The sequence below is a fragment of the Sceloporus occidentalis genome, unplaced genomic scaffold (assembly GCF_023333645.1).
Source record: "Sceloporus occidentalis isolate IW3139 unplaced genomic scaffold, rSceOcc1.0.p SCAF_3, whole genome shotgun sequence".
NCBI lineage: Eukaryota > Metazoa > Chordata > Lepidosauria > Squamata > Phrynosomatidae > Sceloporus > Sceloporus occidentalis.
This window is the reverse complement of record NW_028316983.1, coordinates 29,027,439-29,044,854: the sequence shown is the minus strand read 5'-3', so window position 1 is coordinate 29,044,854 and position 17,416 is coordinate 29,027,439. Positions and strand designations below refer to the sequence as shown.

At 40.1% G+C, this 17,416-nt stretch overlaps 1 protein-coding gene across 4 annotated transcripts in view; it reads right to left on the bottom strand.

Annotated features, from left to right (window-relative positions):
* Positions 1 to 17,416, bottom strand: part of LOC149315689 (Na(+)/dicarboxylate cotransporter 3-like) — a 75,679-nt gene that overhangs the window by 8,328 nt on the left and 49,935 nt on the right. For all 4 annotated transcript variants that reach the window (XM_089513903.1, XM_089513902.1, XM_089513904.1 and 1 more), the window contains exons 8-12: positions 11,716 to 11,820; positions 8,691 to 8,788; positions 4,882 to 4,994; positions 1,635 to 1,796; positions 306 to 443 (exon numbers count right to left, since the gene is read on the bottom strand). In XM_089513903.1, the coding sequence (XP_089370029.1) occupies positions 306 to 443; positions 1,635 to 1,796; positions 4,882 to 4,994; positions 8,691 to 8,788; positions 11,716 to 11,820 (616 nt within the window). The remainder of the gene's footprint in view (positions 1 to 305; positions 444 to 1,634; positions 1,797 to 4,881; positions 4,995 to 8,690; positions 8,789 to 11,715; positions 11,821 to 17,416) is intronic.

Below are 17,416 nucleotides of genomic sequence, written 5' to 3'. Positions count from 1 at the left end.
TTCTGGAGAACTTTACAATCAATTTTTCCACAGCTTGAAAATGTTTAAAAATTAAAGAGATTCCAAAAAGCAAACTTTCTTTTTTGCCATTTTATATAAGGGATGTCATCTTACTATACCATTGTATTTAATGTGACTTGATTATTGACAGATTTTAGTATCCATGGGGCAGGTGGTCCTGGAACCAAACCCCAGAGGATACCAAGGGGCCACTGTAATTGCAGTTTCATGGTGCCAAAATATTTAGCTGCTTCTGATTTTTACACTTATGCTGCCAACAACGTTTACTGTCTTAAATAACTTACCATATCTTTGACCATCAAGTGCCCTGAAGCAAAGGCAATTGAATTTGGTGGGGTAGAAACTGGAAGCATGAAGGCAAAGGAGCATCCTATGGTTCCTGGTATCATTAAGTAGAGAGGATTCACTTTCAAACGAATGGCCTTGAAGGAGCAAAAAAAAAAAAAAAAGGGGGGGGGAGAATTAAGCATAATTATTTATTAGTTGAATTGTAGATGCCAGACAATATTCCTAAAATGAATAGGCCTCTTAGAAAACTCAATAACCAAATTCCCATCAATATACAGGGGGGCATCTGGCACCGCAGTGGGTACACTGCCCAAGAGGAGCCAGAGGAGGGCTGGTGCAGGTGGCTGAGGGGCATGGTGCAGCAGTGTTTAAATGCCTGTACTGCAAGCCACAAGGTTGTGAGTTCAGTCCTAGGGGCTCACAGGTCTACTCAGCCTTGAATCCTTCCATAGGTTGGTAAAATGAATACCTACAGTAGCTTGGGGGCAATTTGCTTACATATTGTAAATTGCTTAGGGGGTACTTAGTACACTGATAAGCAGTATGTTCAATAGCTATTGCTATTGCTATTTTTATACATATTTCCACCAGAATTTATTTTATTTTGTTATTTATGTCAGCACATTACAGTTGAGCAGACCAAAGAAGATGAGAGCATTCACTGAAAGTAGCACATATGGCGATTATGAAGACCAAGTGCTGACCACTGTCTTACAGCTGTGAACCTGATAATTTTCCAGATATGCGCTTAAAAAGGACTTTTGAGCCCTTCTTTCCTTTACATTATGTCATGTATCATTGTGGATTCAGGATAGATTGCAGAAAAGAAATTAAATGCAAATCTGATTTTACGTCTGATCCGACATCAACTTCACTTATGAAAAGAAAGGTTGATACTGGTGCAGTTGAGCAGCTGTTAGTAACTGAAAGGTATACTGGGAATGTCCCTTACCAGACAGATAAATATTTATTACGGTCACAGACCAGCATGAGAACAACAAAATACAGCATACATAATACTACATACAATAATGAAACTCATAAAAGAAGTAAAATATATATAAATATTCCGTTAAAAATACAAATACAGATAATTGTCAGTCAGGGGATAGAACCCAGCTAATCCACAAAGGCTAATTAGAAGTTCAATTACTAATCCGTTCTGCAAGTCATCACCCATCAGATTTTAACTGCTGCTGCACAACATTTTGCTACTTTAAGTGTTATAGTAGGAATGGTGTCTGAAAGCAGCAAGGAAACAATATAATGTTTAGAACATCCTGGATGTTTGTGGACTATTGGCAAAATAAGCTCATGTCCCTTACCAGTTCTGCCAGGACAGGTAGGAAGATGATGATGGTGGCTGTATTACTAGCAAATTCTGTGAACAATGCAATGACGATTGTGATGAGAATGACAGCCACAGCAGGAGGAAGGTTCTCCAATGGGTCAAGGCGACCTCCAATCCAAATGGACAAGCCAGATTCCTGTAGCAGGGAAGAAAATCTAGAAGGTTGTGTAAGAGATTCTACAATGAGTTAATCTTGTTCACTTCCTTCACCTCTTGTAACAAGATTATAAATTAGTAACAGATCTTGCACTCTCAAATTTGTCTTCCCCTCAGGAATGACCAGAAAGGTGAGCACAGATCACTCATTTTATCATATAACCTATTACACAACAGTGCCTAAAATGGAAAAAAAATCTCTTATTCCTAGCAGAATGTTGCAGATGGTCAAGCAATCAAGGGCCAGAGACATTATTTTGAGACAGTTAGTTCATCTAGGTCAGTGGTTCCCAACCTGGGGGTCGGGACCCCTTTGGGGGTTGAATTACAATTTCCCAGGGGTCGCCAGGGACCCCCCTCAGAGCACCACTTCCCAAACAAAGGGCTCCCAAGCTAGGCCCATCAGCAGCCACCTCCAGGCTCCTCCTCAGTTGCTTAGCAACTGCCCACAGAGTCCCCTTTCCTGCCTCTCTCAGGAACATAGAGCTCTGCAAAAAGGAAGAGAGACAGCACAGCCAAAGAGTTTCAGTTTCACTTTGAACCACTATCCCTCTGTCCTTCTATGATGGGGCTTTCTGGTCAGGTTTCTCCAGAGGAGCTTTGCCATTGCCATACTCTGAGGCTGAGAGAGTGTAGCTCCTTGTCCAAGGCTCAAGGCATACCTATCCTTGGGCTTTCTGGAAAGGTTTCTTCAGAGGGGGCTGGCCATTGCCATCCTCTGAAGCTGAGAGAGTGTGGCTTCATGCCCAAGGCTCAAGCAGGGACGTAGCCAGGGGGGGTTCTTGGGGTCCGGACACCCCCTTCCATTAGAAAAATGAATGGTGTGTGCTGCTGCGCCGCCGCCGCACCCAAGCCTCATTATAATGGTGGCACTTAGTCTGGACCCCCCCCCCCTTCCAAAAATCCTGGCTACGTCCCTGGCTCAAGGCATACCTATCCTGTGGCTTTCTGGACAGGTTTCTTCAGAGAGGGCTGGCCATTGCCATCCTCTGAGGCTGAGAGAGTGTGGCTTCATGCCAAGGCTCAAGGCATACCTATCCTGGGGCTTTCTGGACAGGTTTCTTCAGAGGGGGCTGACCATTGCCATCATCTGAGGCTGAGAGAGTGTAGCTCCTTGCCCAAGGCTCAAGGCATACCTATCCTGGGGCTTTCTGAACAGTTTTCTTCAGAGAGGGCTGGCCATTGCCATCCTCTCAGGCTGAGAGAGTGTGACTTCATGCCCAAGACTCAAGGCATACCTATCCTGGGGCTTTCAGGACAGGTTTCTTCAGAGGAGCTTTGCCTTTGCCATCCTCTGAGGCTTTTTTTGTGATTAATCACTATGCTTTACTTATGTTCAATGAAAATATGATTCATAACAGTAGCAAAATTAAAGTTATGAAGTAGGAATGAAAATAATTTTATGGTGGGGGTCACCACAACAGGAGAAACTGTATTAAAGGGTCGCGGCATTAGAAAGGTTGGGAACCACTGATCTAGGTGGACTATGGAACACTTGTCCTCTAAAACATGCAAGTACTTCACATTAGGGCCAAATTCCATGGCTATTCTTAAGGCTGAAGGGTCAACACAAGACAACTTTCTCCACAGTTTTCACAGAGGGAATTTGGACTTTTGAAGATATCAGTATCATTGCCATATCCTTTTAAAAAGCTAGTTGTGTAACATTTTCTAGAATAAAGAACAGTGAATTCACTACACTACTGCTTTTCACAAGATCATTTCAGCATGTGAACATGAGCAGAAAAATCCCATGTTGATTCTTCCACTTTGGACATTATTGTTCTTTAGGCCAAACTACACAATAGTAATGTTTATGTGTGTGCATTTTTTAAAAAGAGCAATGGGTGGTTAATCTATATTGGACCCAAGGTAAAGACAAAAGGGTTTAACAGGCCACACACTGCACGCCAGACAAAAATCACTCTTCAATACCATATGCTATAAGAGGGAACTACTACTGACATATTCCCTGGTGAGGTTGACAAGGGGAGATTTTTTTTCAAAGCCTCTTCTTGATCTGGACTGGGGCCATTTATGGTTATCTTTTAAAATACATGCAAGCCTAAATATAATCATTAATCCCAAAATGAGGAGATCCACTGAATCAATGGAACTTACATAAGTGCTGATTTATCAAATTTCCATTAATCTAATAGATCTACTCTAGCTGGTACCTGTACTACCAACTGGATTTAAGCCTTAATATGGGCATTAAAATTCAGATTATGGCATTTGGATTGATTACAGGTACATCTAGCAGTGATCACATTACACCAATCTTAAAAGTGCATCACTGGCTGCCAATTAGTTTCTGGGCAAAGTATAAAGTGTTGGTTATTACCTTTAAAGCCCTACAAGATTTGGGTCCAGGTTACCTACAGGATCACCTTCTCCTGTACAATCCACTCTGTACACTTGGGTCCTCTACGAAATGTTTGTGTGAACCAGCCAGGATTAGACTGGCAATGATTTTCTAGAGAAGGTTTTCATTTGCTGCCCCCAGATTGTGGAATTACCTGCCAGAGTAGATACAGCAGCTGAAAACATTGAAAATATATCTCTTCCAGCAGGCCTATCCAGTCAGTTTTAAATCATGACTTTTTAATCTGTATATGAACTCTTATGAGTGTACCTTAATGATTTTGGAACTGTATTTTGATATTGTTTTACAGTTTTATATTTGATTATATGTATTGGTTGTTTTTACAGTTTGTATTTTATCTGAATAACTTGCTTAATTTTGTATGGTTTATATTTTATTCCTTTTAGATTGCACACCACTGGCAGGCTGTATGTTGTTTTGATGATGCCTGTAAAGTGCCATGCAAATTATGGTGCTACTGTATATAAACAATAATTATCTAGTATTCTATTTTAACTGTGGAATTATGTGTTTTTAATTGTGTTTTGGTGTTTTGTATTTTAACACATTATATCCCACCTCTAGCTTTAGGAGAGGTGAAAAAGAAATAAAATTATTATTATTTTATTATTATTATTATTATTATTATTATTATTTAGCACACTAACTAGTAGAATGTTCAGTATTCTAACAGACGTACCTCACATCCTTTCGCCATGGCAAAACCTCCTCCAAGCAACAGGATTATATTCCAGGGAACACTTTCTTGGGCTTTTCTCCAAGATAGCAAGGGTTCATTCTCAGTGTTTGGTGCTAAACAAAAGATGTTCATGACACAGAATGAAAGGGATTAGCAGCACTTGGGATTATAGCCTAAATATTGAAATCCACATTATTTTTCCAGCTATGAACATTAATTTTATATAAAAGAAGAAACATATATGATTAATGCAATAAAAGCTACCTTTGAGAATTTTTTTAAGAAAGAGGGTTGGTTTTTTTTTAATTAAACAAAATTAACTTTTGTAAACCAAAGAACCCATCTGGTAATAAGACTTCCTGGTTTAAGAGTCTATCTTCTATTGTTGAAATCAGTTTATGACATTTTATGATGAGAGCCAGATGTGTAAACATGAAAACAGATATGATGTTTGTTGTGTACCAAGGCTGAACATGAGGTACTGCACAAATTGTTAGCCTGCCATAAAAAAAGATGTTAGCTGAAATATTACAGTTTGCTTTGAAAGCACCAAAAACAGATATATAATATACTTGCATTTAGATAGAAAGCAAGAAAAAGAATAGGTCAACTTCTCTAACCCATCCATTAAACTCAGAAAGGGCAAATATTTTGACCCTGAGGTTCATATATGATGCTCATGGATGTGCACATACATGTGTGTTCACATACTCATATCCTCCTTCCCACTGACATTTCACCATTAACGCCTTCACCCCTGCTTGTAATCCCCATGTAGATCACTTCATATCTGGATGCTGAGAGCAGCAGTGTACAAGGGTCTTGTCTTTGACCAGAGAAAAGTGAGTGCAGTTTCTCAGGCACTGGTGGGCTGTAGTGAGAGCAGGAAAGGGTCATGTGTTGCCCAACAAAGCTTAAACATAGATATGAATAGAGGGCCCTTTCCACTGAAACAGTGCTGAAGGACTGGGCTAGACATCATACATGCATCTCATGGGCTGTCTCCATTCCCATCCATTTCCACCAGTCTCTGCTCCTCTGCTACAACTGCTACAAAATTATAGTGTTTTACCTTTAACAGGACATTTTTTTCCTTTAAAGGGGAAGATGCATGCTCCCCATGTATCTTGTTTACAAGGAGATTCACACATACACACAAACCTTGGAACTCTTCTGAAAACACTCATCTGCTTGTGAACAAACTGCATGGAAAGTTATTTTAAAGATTTATTTTAAAGCCAGGGTTAACAACTTCCAGGGGATATGGGTCCACCCCTTCCCAGAACCTTGGAGAAGCACATCTGCCCCATTTCTGGGCACCCCTCAGATACCATGCACTTCTACCCCCCAAAAAGGCTTTTGGACCCTAAAACAGCCAATCACACCATCAAGAAACCTAAGGGTGGCAACTGGATATTTTTGGATACCCCCCCCAGGGATATCCTCCCCATGTAGGCCAAGGGTCTTCCCCATACCCCCAAACCAGATGTGATTTTCACTTGCGATTTTAAGACATGACCTTCCTAGATTGAAAACACAGACAGAGGGATTCAGAATGACCTGAAATAGCCAATGGTGCTTCTTAAAGGTCTATAACATTCCCTTTTCACCATGTAACTCATGAGCTGCACTTTGACCACCCTTAAAAATTACATTAGTCAACATAAAATATTATATATTTTTGCTCCAGCTTGAGGACAGGGAGGAACTGTGTGGCTTCCACCCCTGGAAGTAATCCATTTTTCAAAGAAAGCATTGCAAACATAAGGTGGGAATACACCATATCAGGGCTTTGGCAAATCTATGCAATAAATGAATAAGCTGATGGGCTTTATCACATGTGACTCATTACCTTTTGCAGACCTAACTAATTTAGTCAAGGAGACATTCTTTCCCATTTCCAGACACAGGGGAACAGTACTTGTCCTACATCCCATGGGCTGTCTCCATTCCCTTCTATTTTGCCATCTTAGCATTACATGAGTCATTCTCAAACTTTGGTCCTTCAGATATTTTGGACCACAACTCCCAGAAGTCCCAGCCAGCATGGCCAATAAATGGAATTCTTGGAAGTGAAGCCTGTAACCACCGCTTTAGAGTACACATTTGCCTTAGTCAGTATGTAAATTGGGTATTTTTGTCAAGTGAGTTTCACAACTCAGTGCATGAAGCATTCTTCACTTGAAAATGTTATCTTGACACATCAGGTGGGGATTTTTCTCCCCGTTTCCTTTAGTTTGCACTTTGGCTTTGCAGTGTTAATTTTCCACTTCCAGCTCAATTATTGTGAGATTTATGGCAAAGAAGGATTCAGATCTCATCCCTTGCAAAGCTCATAAATGGATTTTTGCAAAAGAAGACATCCTGTTGCACAAGAAAAGTCTTATTAACAGATTAAGGGTAAGGACAGAATGACTCCTTGTCATTACTAAAGTCAACATTTGGTTGGCTTATATATGACCAATATAAAAAATAAGTAAAATCACACCATCTGCAAAAATGCAAATAGAATTTAACTGAATGTTCTAGATGTCTATGAGCACATTGTTCCTACCCCTGAAGCACTTAATTGGCACAGGGAGGAGAGGCTCCATCAGAAAGGAAGGAAGGAAGGAAGGAAGGAAGGAAGGAAGGAAGGAAGGAGAAAGCAATAGATTGTGATAAGGCAATCTGTGAATTTTCACTGAGGAAAAATCCCTTACAATGGAAACATCATTTTCCTAGGAACTACATCCTAAGTAGATGGGCAGTATAGCATACAGGCAGGTCAGTGCTCCAGCCTGCATGGCAATGGGCAGATGTTTACATGCCTGTCTGCTGCTGCACCATAAATCTGTAGCTGTCATGTACCCTATACCTGCCTCCACAGCCAAATCTCCTCAGAAGACCCCCATTGAAGCCCATAAAGGTGGAAATGGGAAATCTGGCTACACCCATGATGCCCTCATCCAATGTCACGGGCCACGATTAGGGTCTTCTGAGAAGACATGACAGCAGAGGCATACAGGTACATGGTGCAAGGGGCCATTTGGTGTGCCAGTTGTCACTGTGGAGTTTGAAGGAAATTCTGCTCCAAACAACAGGTCTATATGCCCCAGGTCAAGGCCCTTTTGGGCTGGGATTGGTTTGGAATTGTCAGATCAGCATCCAGATGTCTATCCCAGCCCAGGGCTAATGGCCTGTGTTGTCTGTACAGGACAACATGAGGAAGGGGGAGCATGGGCCTTTTTGGCCCATAAGTATAGGCCTAAAGTGTCAGCGGGGTAATAGATCACTTTATCATTCTGCCTATTAAGAAAGGGCAAAATCTGGGAATACTATTTGTGTGAACTACATCTTCCAGAATCCCCTATCGAGTAGGGTGGCTGGCCAGGCTGACTAGGGTATTCTATGTGTTGTCGTGCATCCTAATAATTTTCCAAAGCTCTAGGCCACACCAGTAGTGATACTCTCTCCCTTTTGTTTCCCCTGCTTTATTGGTTGAAAATTGTTAATTCCTCTATGGATGAATGGTTCAGGAAGTTGTAATCTCATAACCTCATACACAGAGTGTGATGAAACCTGGTTTTATGGTTTTTTATGGGTTTTTCGGGCTATGTGGCTATTCTGGGAGAGGCTATTCCTGACGTTTCATCAGCATCTGTGGCTGGCATCTTCAAAGAATGCTGGCATACAAGTGCCCGAAAACCTCACAAAAATCTATGGTGCCAGCCGTGAAAGCCTTCCATTTCACACCTAGTTTTATGGTCAGTTATAAAGAAAACACAGATGACAAACTGGGCCCAAGGTTTGGTAGAACAGCAACTTACCTTTCAAGTCAAACCACCATTTAAGTGTTGGTCTTTTTGATGGGAAGAAGAACAGTATTGTCACAATCGTGACTCCAGTTACAGCATCTGTGACAAACCTAACAGGGAGGAAGGGAGTGAGAATTCCATGTAGGTGGAAGAAAGGTGCCAGATTTTGTGGTCATTCCCACTTACTGAAAGATCTGAATCTCGATCCGGCTCTGCTCCGCTATGCCAAATCGATTCCAAAAGGTCCCTCGTCCACGTATGAATGGGAACCTTTTGGAATTGCTGTTTTTTGAACTGGCTGTTGAGAAGTCAGAAGTAAATCTACTGAGTCTAATTTGGTCAGAAATTGCAACATCTTTATGGAATTTTACCACTGATGAGAAATAACAACTTTTGACTGAATGACCCTTGATTTCATTAAGAAAAAAAACATGAAGCATATTCTTAAACTACTTCAGAAAGTCATTTGAAATGCTACTGGTTATATTTAACTTTTATAGCCAAGACAAGTTTAATAGTCATTATTAGAAAATATGGAGCACTTCTCATCCAAAACCAAATAATAAACCAAAATTGTATATCCAGATGGGCAGAGGGTCTGCAGGACCTTGGGTAGAACCAGAGGTTGGCATTTTTTATTTTTATTTTTACTATAGCTTCAGAATTCCCAAGCCAGTATGGCCTACCAGTATACTATCTGGGGGATACTGGGAGTTGTGGGCCAAAAAGTAATGCTTCCAAGCTTTAGGAAGAAGTCCATCTACATTTTAGTACTTTTCCTTCAAGCCTGTATGTAATGTAATGCTTTTCACCAAGGGTTCTTAACCTGTCTTCCATAGACACCTAAGGGATTCATGGATGGGCTTCAGAAGGTCTATAAGCCAGCTGCCAACCTTTTCCCACTCATTTCTTTGCGGTCACTTTGAACATTACATTTAACTGCATTTTTCTGGGCAGGAATTTCTACAGTTTTCATCAAATTTTCAAAACATCCATGGCCCAAAGAAGATTAAGAATTGTTATTTTGCATGCATGATATACATTTATTCTCCAAGGGAGCTATATTCTTACTTCATAATTATGATGCTGTGATACAAGGTTTACCTGTTTCCTACCAATGGGAGCAATATGGTGTGGGAGGGCATGTGAAAGGGACTTCTCAGCAGTTGCATTCCAAATGTGGAATACCTTCCTCTTGGCGGTACAATTAACACCAAGTTTGGTTTCTTTGCAGTGCCAGTGCCAAGTCAAGACTTAAATTTTTATTAATGTACTTTAAATGTACATATCAGGGCATAGTGAAGCTCTTCTTTATAAAAGCTTTTTACACCCACTTCCTCACTTATTCTTCATCCTTTTCTAGCTGAATGTTTAACAGCATCAACACTGGAAGGTTGGTAAAGGATGGCTGGAGAAATACTGACCGTCAGTGTCTGATTGCAGTAATGTGTCTGCAATAAATGGCACAATAAACAAAGCTTGAGATAGAGTGGGTAGAGTGGGATTCTACTCTAGCAGATCCAATTGGATCTAGCAGATCCAACAGGCAAGGTAAGCAGCAGTTGCCTCCAGGAGTCCTTACTGAACATGCATGAGCAGCAAAATGGAGATAAGGGAAGAGCAGATAAGAATGCCTTAACAGCTACCCCTGTTTATTAACAGCAAGTTAATAAATCTTAGAGCTATATGTTTGGTCACCAAATGGAAATCATAACAAGACCAGAGGCTACTGAAAGATAAAGTCATACCTGGATATATTTTGAAAGTAACATGGAGGTAGCTTCTATGAGGATCAAAATGTTTTTGTTTACTTATGCAAAGTTTATCTGACCTGGTTGTTTCATTTCACATGTGTTAGGTATGAATAAAAATAAATTGCTGAAACGTGTTGAACTGCTCTTCTCTTTTGGAGTGTAGGAAAATATCCCTAATCTTTCCAGTTACTTCTATCTTTTGTACCAAACTTTCTGTTAAAGATGTAATGACCAGGAATATATCTCCTTTGTTAACTGAGGTATATGATTTTATTTGTTGTAGCCATTTAAGCTGTTTTAACTTGTTGTCCCATTTAATATGTTTTAATCATGTTTAAACTATTTTATTTTCTTAATCTGGAATTTTTTTTTACTTGTTAACTGTTTTGTATGTCCCCTGCTCTAAAATCCTGAGATACAGGGCAGGATATTAGTATTTTAATAAATTTTAATAAATAAGAAATAACAATAAATCTCATGCCATGACTTGAGCAGGTAGGAACAGCAAGCAAGGAAGAAAGGAATAGAGAAAGATAGCCAATGACTTTCTCTCTCCCATTCTCACTTCTGCATCTGTAATTTGTCATCATCATAGTCAGGCATTCTCAAATTCTCTTGGTTATGAGAAAAGGTTGAAATGTAGTGTATGCAGTTTCTAGCAAGGATTGAGACATGTCAAAGGACTGTGTGATTAAGTTCATGATAGCATTCCGAGAGGCAAGATGATTGGCTTACTATGAATTCATATGAATGAGGAAGATACACACACATACACATGCACCACTATCATAAAGCGGATATTGCCTTAAAGGAAATCACAGCCTTTTTTTCACTTGCCAAAGCATATAAAAAACTAAAAACATATTGACATTATTAGTGATTAAAGGCACCATAGTGCTTGGCCTAAAAAAGGTGCAAAAGATGCATATATATGACATTGAGACACAAAGTACTGTAAACACAGGGACTTAGCCAAGGTTGGGGGGTCTGTAGGGTTTGGACCCCCCCTTCCATTAGATACAATGAATGGTGTGTACCGCTGTGCCACGGCACCCAAGCCCCTTTAAAATGGTGGCATTTAGTCTGCACCCCCCCTCTCCCAAAATCCTCGCTACGTCCCTGGTAAACAGACTGAGCGCAAGTAGCAAACTGGCACTGTGCTGTATAATCAAAACACCGTATTAGCAAAACACCTTAAAACAAAGGTACACATGTATGTTACCACTGAACACATTGTGAAAGAGCACAGACATCCAAACCTGTGGATGAAGGGAAATTCTTACCCTGGTGTGAATAAACTTGCCCAGCCTGTGATGAATTTAGGGTCTCTGGAGAAGAGTAGGATGGCAAACAGGCAGAAAAGAGCAAATACTGCCTGTTCAGCAAACCTGTAGCAAACAAAAGTGCAATGAGTCAATGCAATGAAGAAACCAAGTGCATATGTATAGGATGGGGAAAACTTGGTTCAGTAGTACTACATGTGAAAAGGACCTTGGGATTATTCCTCCTGTGGGATTTACACCATTACTTTTGGCAGATACTTTTCCATCTAAATGGAAAAACTCTCTGACTACAAAACTCCAAAATCTGGGACTCACAACTAACACCCTTCAGTCTATGAGATATTCTAAAGCTAAAACAGCCATTATGCAGCACATAAAGGACACACAATTCCAAAACCATAGAACTCAGTATGCAAACTATTTTTCTTATTGGGACAGTATAGGACCACTTACCGTGCCAAACTACATCATGAACCCATCTATCCCTAGATATAGAATAGCTTTCGCACTGGCTAGATTAAACGTTCTTCCATCAGCATTACTGGAGGGTACATTTAGTAAGACTCCTGTTTATGAGTGAACATGCCCCTGTAACTCAGGAGATATAGAAAATGTTGGACATGTATTGTTTCACTGCCCTTTTTATGGCAATGCTCGCAGAGATTTGATCACTCCTATACTTTTGAATGTACCTGGGAGATGTGAAGTTTTTTATTTAAATTACCTATTATCAGACTGGAACGCGCATATAACTTATAAAGTGGCACAATTTTCTGCACTGGCAATCACTTGTAGGAAAAGAACAACTGATCAAAGTTAAACACATAATAGTGTGTCATGTCTGGTACTGCATGTCTGGTTAAAATCTTATATTACTAATCTACCTTTATTATTTCTATCTTAAAGATGGAAACCCATAAAGGTTTATTTTTATTTTATTTATTTTATTTTATTTTAAATGAAGCTATCTTAAATGTAACAGAAATGAATTATTTACATTTCCAGTTGGCAGATTTTTATCCCAAGCAATTTTTTTTATGTGTATTATTTTATTTTTCTATGTTATATTTTATATTGATGCTGGTCTTTGACCGTAATAAAGAATTTCAATGTTTATCAAAAATTAAACATGAACCACCAGTGTGATGCTGCAGCAAAGAAGGCAAATGCTCTCTTAGCCTGCCTTAATAGTTCCATAACTTCCAAATCAAGGGAAGTAATATTCCCTCTATATTCTGTGCTGGTTAGGCCTCATCTGAAGTACTACATTCAGTTCTGGGTGTCTCCTTTTAGGAAAGATATAGACAAGCTGGAGTGGGTTCAGAGAAGGGCAACAAGGATGATAAGTGGTATGGAGAACAGAACATATGAGGACAGTTTGAAAGAGCAAGATAGATTCAGCTTGGGGAAGAAAAGACACTGGAGTGATAAGATTGCACTCTTTAAATACCTCAGGGGCTGCCACAGAGAGACTGAGACAGAAGCAGGCCTGTTCTCTGCTTCCCTAGATGATAGGACTAGGTCTAATTGTTTGAAGTTACAGGGGTGTAATTTTTGACTGAACATTAGAAAAAACATCTTGACAGAAGGATGGTTCAGCAATGGAACCAATTGCCTAGAGAAGGTGGCTGAGTCTCATTCTTTGGAATCTTCAAAAGGTCTGGACAGCTACCTCCTAGGGATGCTTTAGCTGGAGATGCTGCATTGAACTGGGAGATGGACTCAATGGCTCATGAGAACCATACCAACTCCCTGATTCTAATATCAGGAAGGGGGGCTGCACTTTTGCCAAGTTTGACACAGAATCTCCGCTCATTGGCTTTTTTCAGATATTTAGCAATCCTGCATTTTACCAAAATTCCAGAACCTACAGAACCTACATACAATGTATGCTGGACAGCAAAGATGGAAAGATGGATTCTAATCTCTTTTCAACACAGTTACTACATATGGTTTTTTCCCCAAGATCTGAAACAGCTTATAATTAAGCTTAGTGTAGCATGTTCTAAAAACTAATGTTAAAATCATTAAGACCATGACTGAAAAACTCAGTATTTGTTGTGAACAGGGCAGGATCAGAAAGCTATCCTACAAGCCTCCCGGGTTGGCAATTCACTTTTAAAATGCATCACAGCTCCTGCAAAGTTTTTTTTTTAATGCCCATGTTTCAACATTAGAACTGGGCAGTCATTTTCATTTTCATATTATTTATTTATTTATTTTCAGTTCATTCAGTTCTCCAAGGGCCCTAACAGCAGAAAATTGGCCCTCAGACCAGCCAAATTTGCTCAGCCCATGTTATTACTGAATGCTAAAGAAAAATTGTTTAATTATACTTTATTCTATTCCCACATTATCTGTCTTGAAAAGGTTACGAACTGCTGCATGAGATTCAAGGAAGAAGAGATACAAAAACCATTTAGAAGAAATCTGGAGCAGCTAATCAAATTGACCATGGCTGAATTAATGGTCTTTCTGTGTTTAGAGGCCTTTGATTCTTTCAATGACACTTTGCAGGTTGCTGGGGTCATTTCATAACCAGTCTTTAATACTGAAGCCTTTGTAAGTTATTTTTCAGATATTAGTTGAAATATGGTGTTTTGTTTAGTTTTGTGCTGTATATAGTCAGCCTTTAAAAATTAAGTTTAAAAAACAATTCACCAGATAGAAACATAATAAAACCAGAACTTAGTAAAGCTATTTTAAAAAATTACATCTCCCGACAGCTGTCAGCCTCTCTCTGGAAGAATTCTGGAAGTTGCACTCCAAAATGGAACTTTTCCAAGCTCTCAGAACTAATGAAAACTAATAACACAGGTGAGTAAAATAAATAAGATAATTGTGGACTGTTTTTTTTCCCCTCAATTAATATCCTCAAAGGCTATATTTGTTGCAAAGGGAGGTAGGCTTTTACATTTCCATCTAATAATAAAATGAGAAGCAAAAGATTGTTTTTTGTGGTTTTTTGAGCTATGAGGCCGTGTTCTAGAAGAGTTTATCCCTGACATTGCGCCAGCAGCTGTGGCTGACATCTTCAGAATTTCTCTGAAGATGCCAGCCACAGCTGCTGGTGAAATGTCAGTAATAAATTCTTCTAGAACACAGCCTCATAGCCCAAAAAAACCCCACAAAAAACTATGGATGCCGGCCGTGAAAGCCTTCAACTTCACGTAAAACATAGATTATTGAAAAAGTATTGAGAAAAATCTCAAAATGCTCTTTGAGACTTGGTGGCTCTGGGGGGCTCCAAACATGATGGGAATGCCCTCCATACTCCCTAGAGGGCATTTTGGAGGAAAAAAGCATCCCTTTTTACTAGGGGACAACATGCAGTCCACACTTTGTTTTAAATTCTGCTCCTGCATCCCACCGAACATCCCTCCAAATACAAATGTGAGGGGGAAATGGTTCATTATAGAAGAAGAGGTTTTGCGCAGGTTCAGCCTTTAGCACATCCTATCAAAATGATGATGGGATAGGAAGAGGAGTCTTTAATGCAGAATCAGCTGTCTTCACTAGTTCCCATGTTGGTGTATATTCTCATATATATCTTCTCAAATATAAAAACAAAATTACCTAGCTGTTAAATATGCATTTTTAAGAATTCATCTGACTCAACATGGGAGTTAATGGAATGATTGACGCTGAATAATTTATAACACCAAGCCCCCTCAGTTTCCTGTGCAGAACTTTTCTAGCGAACTTTCCTGTGATCATTAAATAAATGATTATTCATGAAGTCTTTAGCAAGTCTTTATTTGTGGATCGCTCATGAGCAGACTGTGCTACACAATTTCGAACTCAAATGATTGACTAATTAGATAATTAGCCTATCCCCTGCTTAAATAATTTAGCAGAGGTAATTAAGCCATATGTCATCTGCTTCAGGTTGACTCTGAAATTAGAAATTCACTCCAGAGCTATACCGTGACCTAAACTTATATAAATATTGATTTACTATTGGCAGTTGATTCAATGGGTTTACTGTAACTCAGCGGTTCCCAAACTCTGGCTCTGCAGATGATTTGAACTTCAACTCCCAGAAGTCCCAGTGGCATGGGCCCACAGCCAGAAATTGTGAAAGGCTGAGTCTCTAGGGAACCAAAGCGAAAACTATAGAAGCAGTGACTCCCAAAATTTGGTCCTCCAGATGTTTTTGACTTCGGCTCCCAGAATTCTTGATTGTTGGCTAACGTGGCTGGACCTTCTGAGAGTTGAGGTCCAAAATACCTGGAAGCCAAAAGTTTGGGACCACTGTTGATTTACACTGCACAACTGTGATGTATGATGTTGGCCAAAAATTCTTTTTCCCAGATCTTTGTCTAAAAACTAGGCAGGACATAAATTTATCCAGAGCACGGGAAACATTACTTTTTCACACTACAGACTATATGAGGGATTCTGGCACTTGTAATCCAAAATGTAACTTGGTCATGTGAAGAATTTTCATATCCCAGAGGCCTACATCCAATTACTACTCCCAATCAGAGTAGTTCCATTGAATCAACTGCTGAATAGAAAGTGAATGCTTACGTAAATCCCATCAATTCACTCGGTCTACTCTAAATCCAACTGGTTTTAGGACAGAGCTGGAACAATTTTGAGCCATAAGCACAGCCTCAAGAGCAGCACTGGCTGTAGTATCCCTTTGAGACACATACACTGGATCTCACTTTGTGGCTCCTGAAAACCTCATCAGTCCTCCAAAGCCCCCATTCCCGGATTTTTTTAAATTGCCCAATTTCTTGTCAATTTTTGCTCCAAAACCACACAAAACAACCACCCTACCCAAATACTTCCTTTTCCCTCTGCAGTCCCTCTCAAAATGGCAACAGGAAACAACACATCATTTCATGTTACCATTTTGGAAGGGACTCCAACATAAATCAGAGATAGTTGGTCTTGGAGTGGAGGAGGTGTGGCCTGAAAGGGGGGCTGAGTGGAAATTGTCTCTTGACTCTCACACAAGTTTCCCATCCTTGCTCAAGTGGGTTCACCCATTTCTACCAGTGATGCTATAATCACATGAGGCAATGGAATGGGGTGGGTAGGGTTTTCAATCAATGGTAAGGTAAGGTAAAATTTTATTTGTATACCGCCTTTCTAGGACCAAGGCGGTTTCCAGCATACAATGACAATATAACAATATATCAATACAAACAATATAAAATCACAAAAAACATAGCATTAAAACCTTATACAGTAAAACAATAAAAAACCACCACTCATGCCAGCTGACATGCTGACGAAGGGGGCGAGGAGAGAATACTTCAGGGGTCAGAGAGTCAGGAGTAGGCCTGCTCAAATAGGAATGTTTTTAACCCCTTCCTAAACTGAGTAAGGGAGGCGGCCGAGCGGAGCTCAAAGGGCAGCGCGTTCCAGAGGCTGGGGGCCAAGATGGAAAAGGTCCTCCTAGTAGTAACAACTAATCTGGCCTCTGGAACCCTTAATAATTGCTGCCCAGTTGATCTAAGTGTGCGGGGCGGATTGTACGGAGAGAGGCGGTCCTCTAAGTACCCTGGGCCCAAGCCATTTAGGGCTTTATAGGTAACAACCAACACCTTGTATTGCGCCCGGAAGTGAATAGGCAGCCAATGTAGGTCTTTAAGGACCGGTGTTATATGACTGGCCCTGGCTGTACCAGTGACCAGTCGTGCTGCCATATTCTGCACTAACTGCAGCTTCCGGGTATGGTACAAGG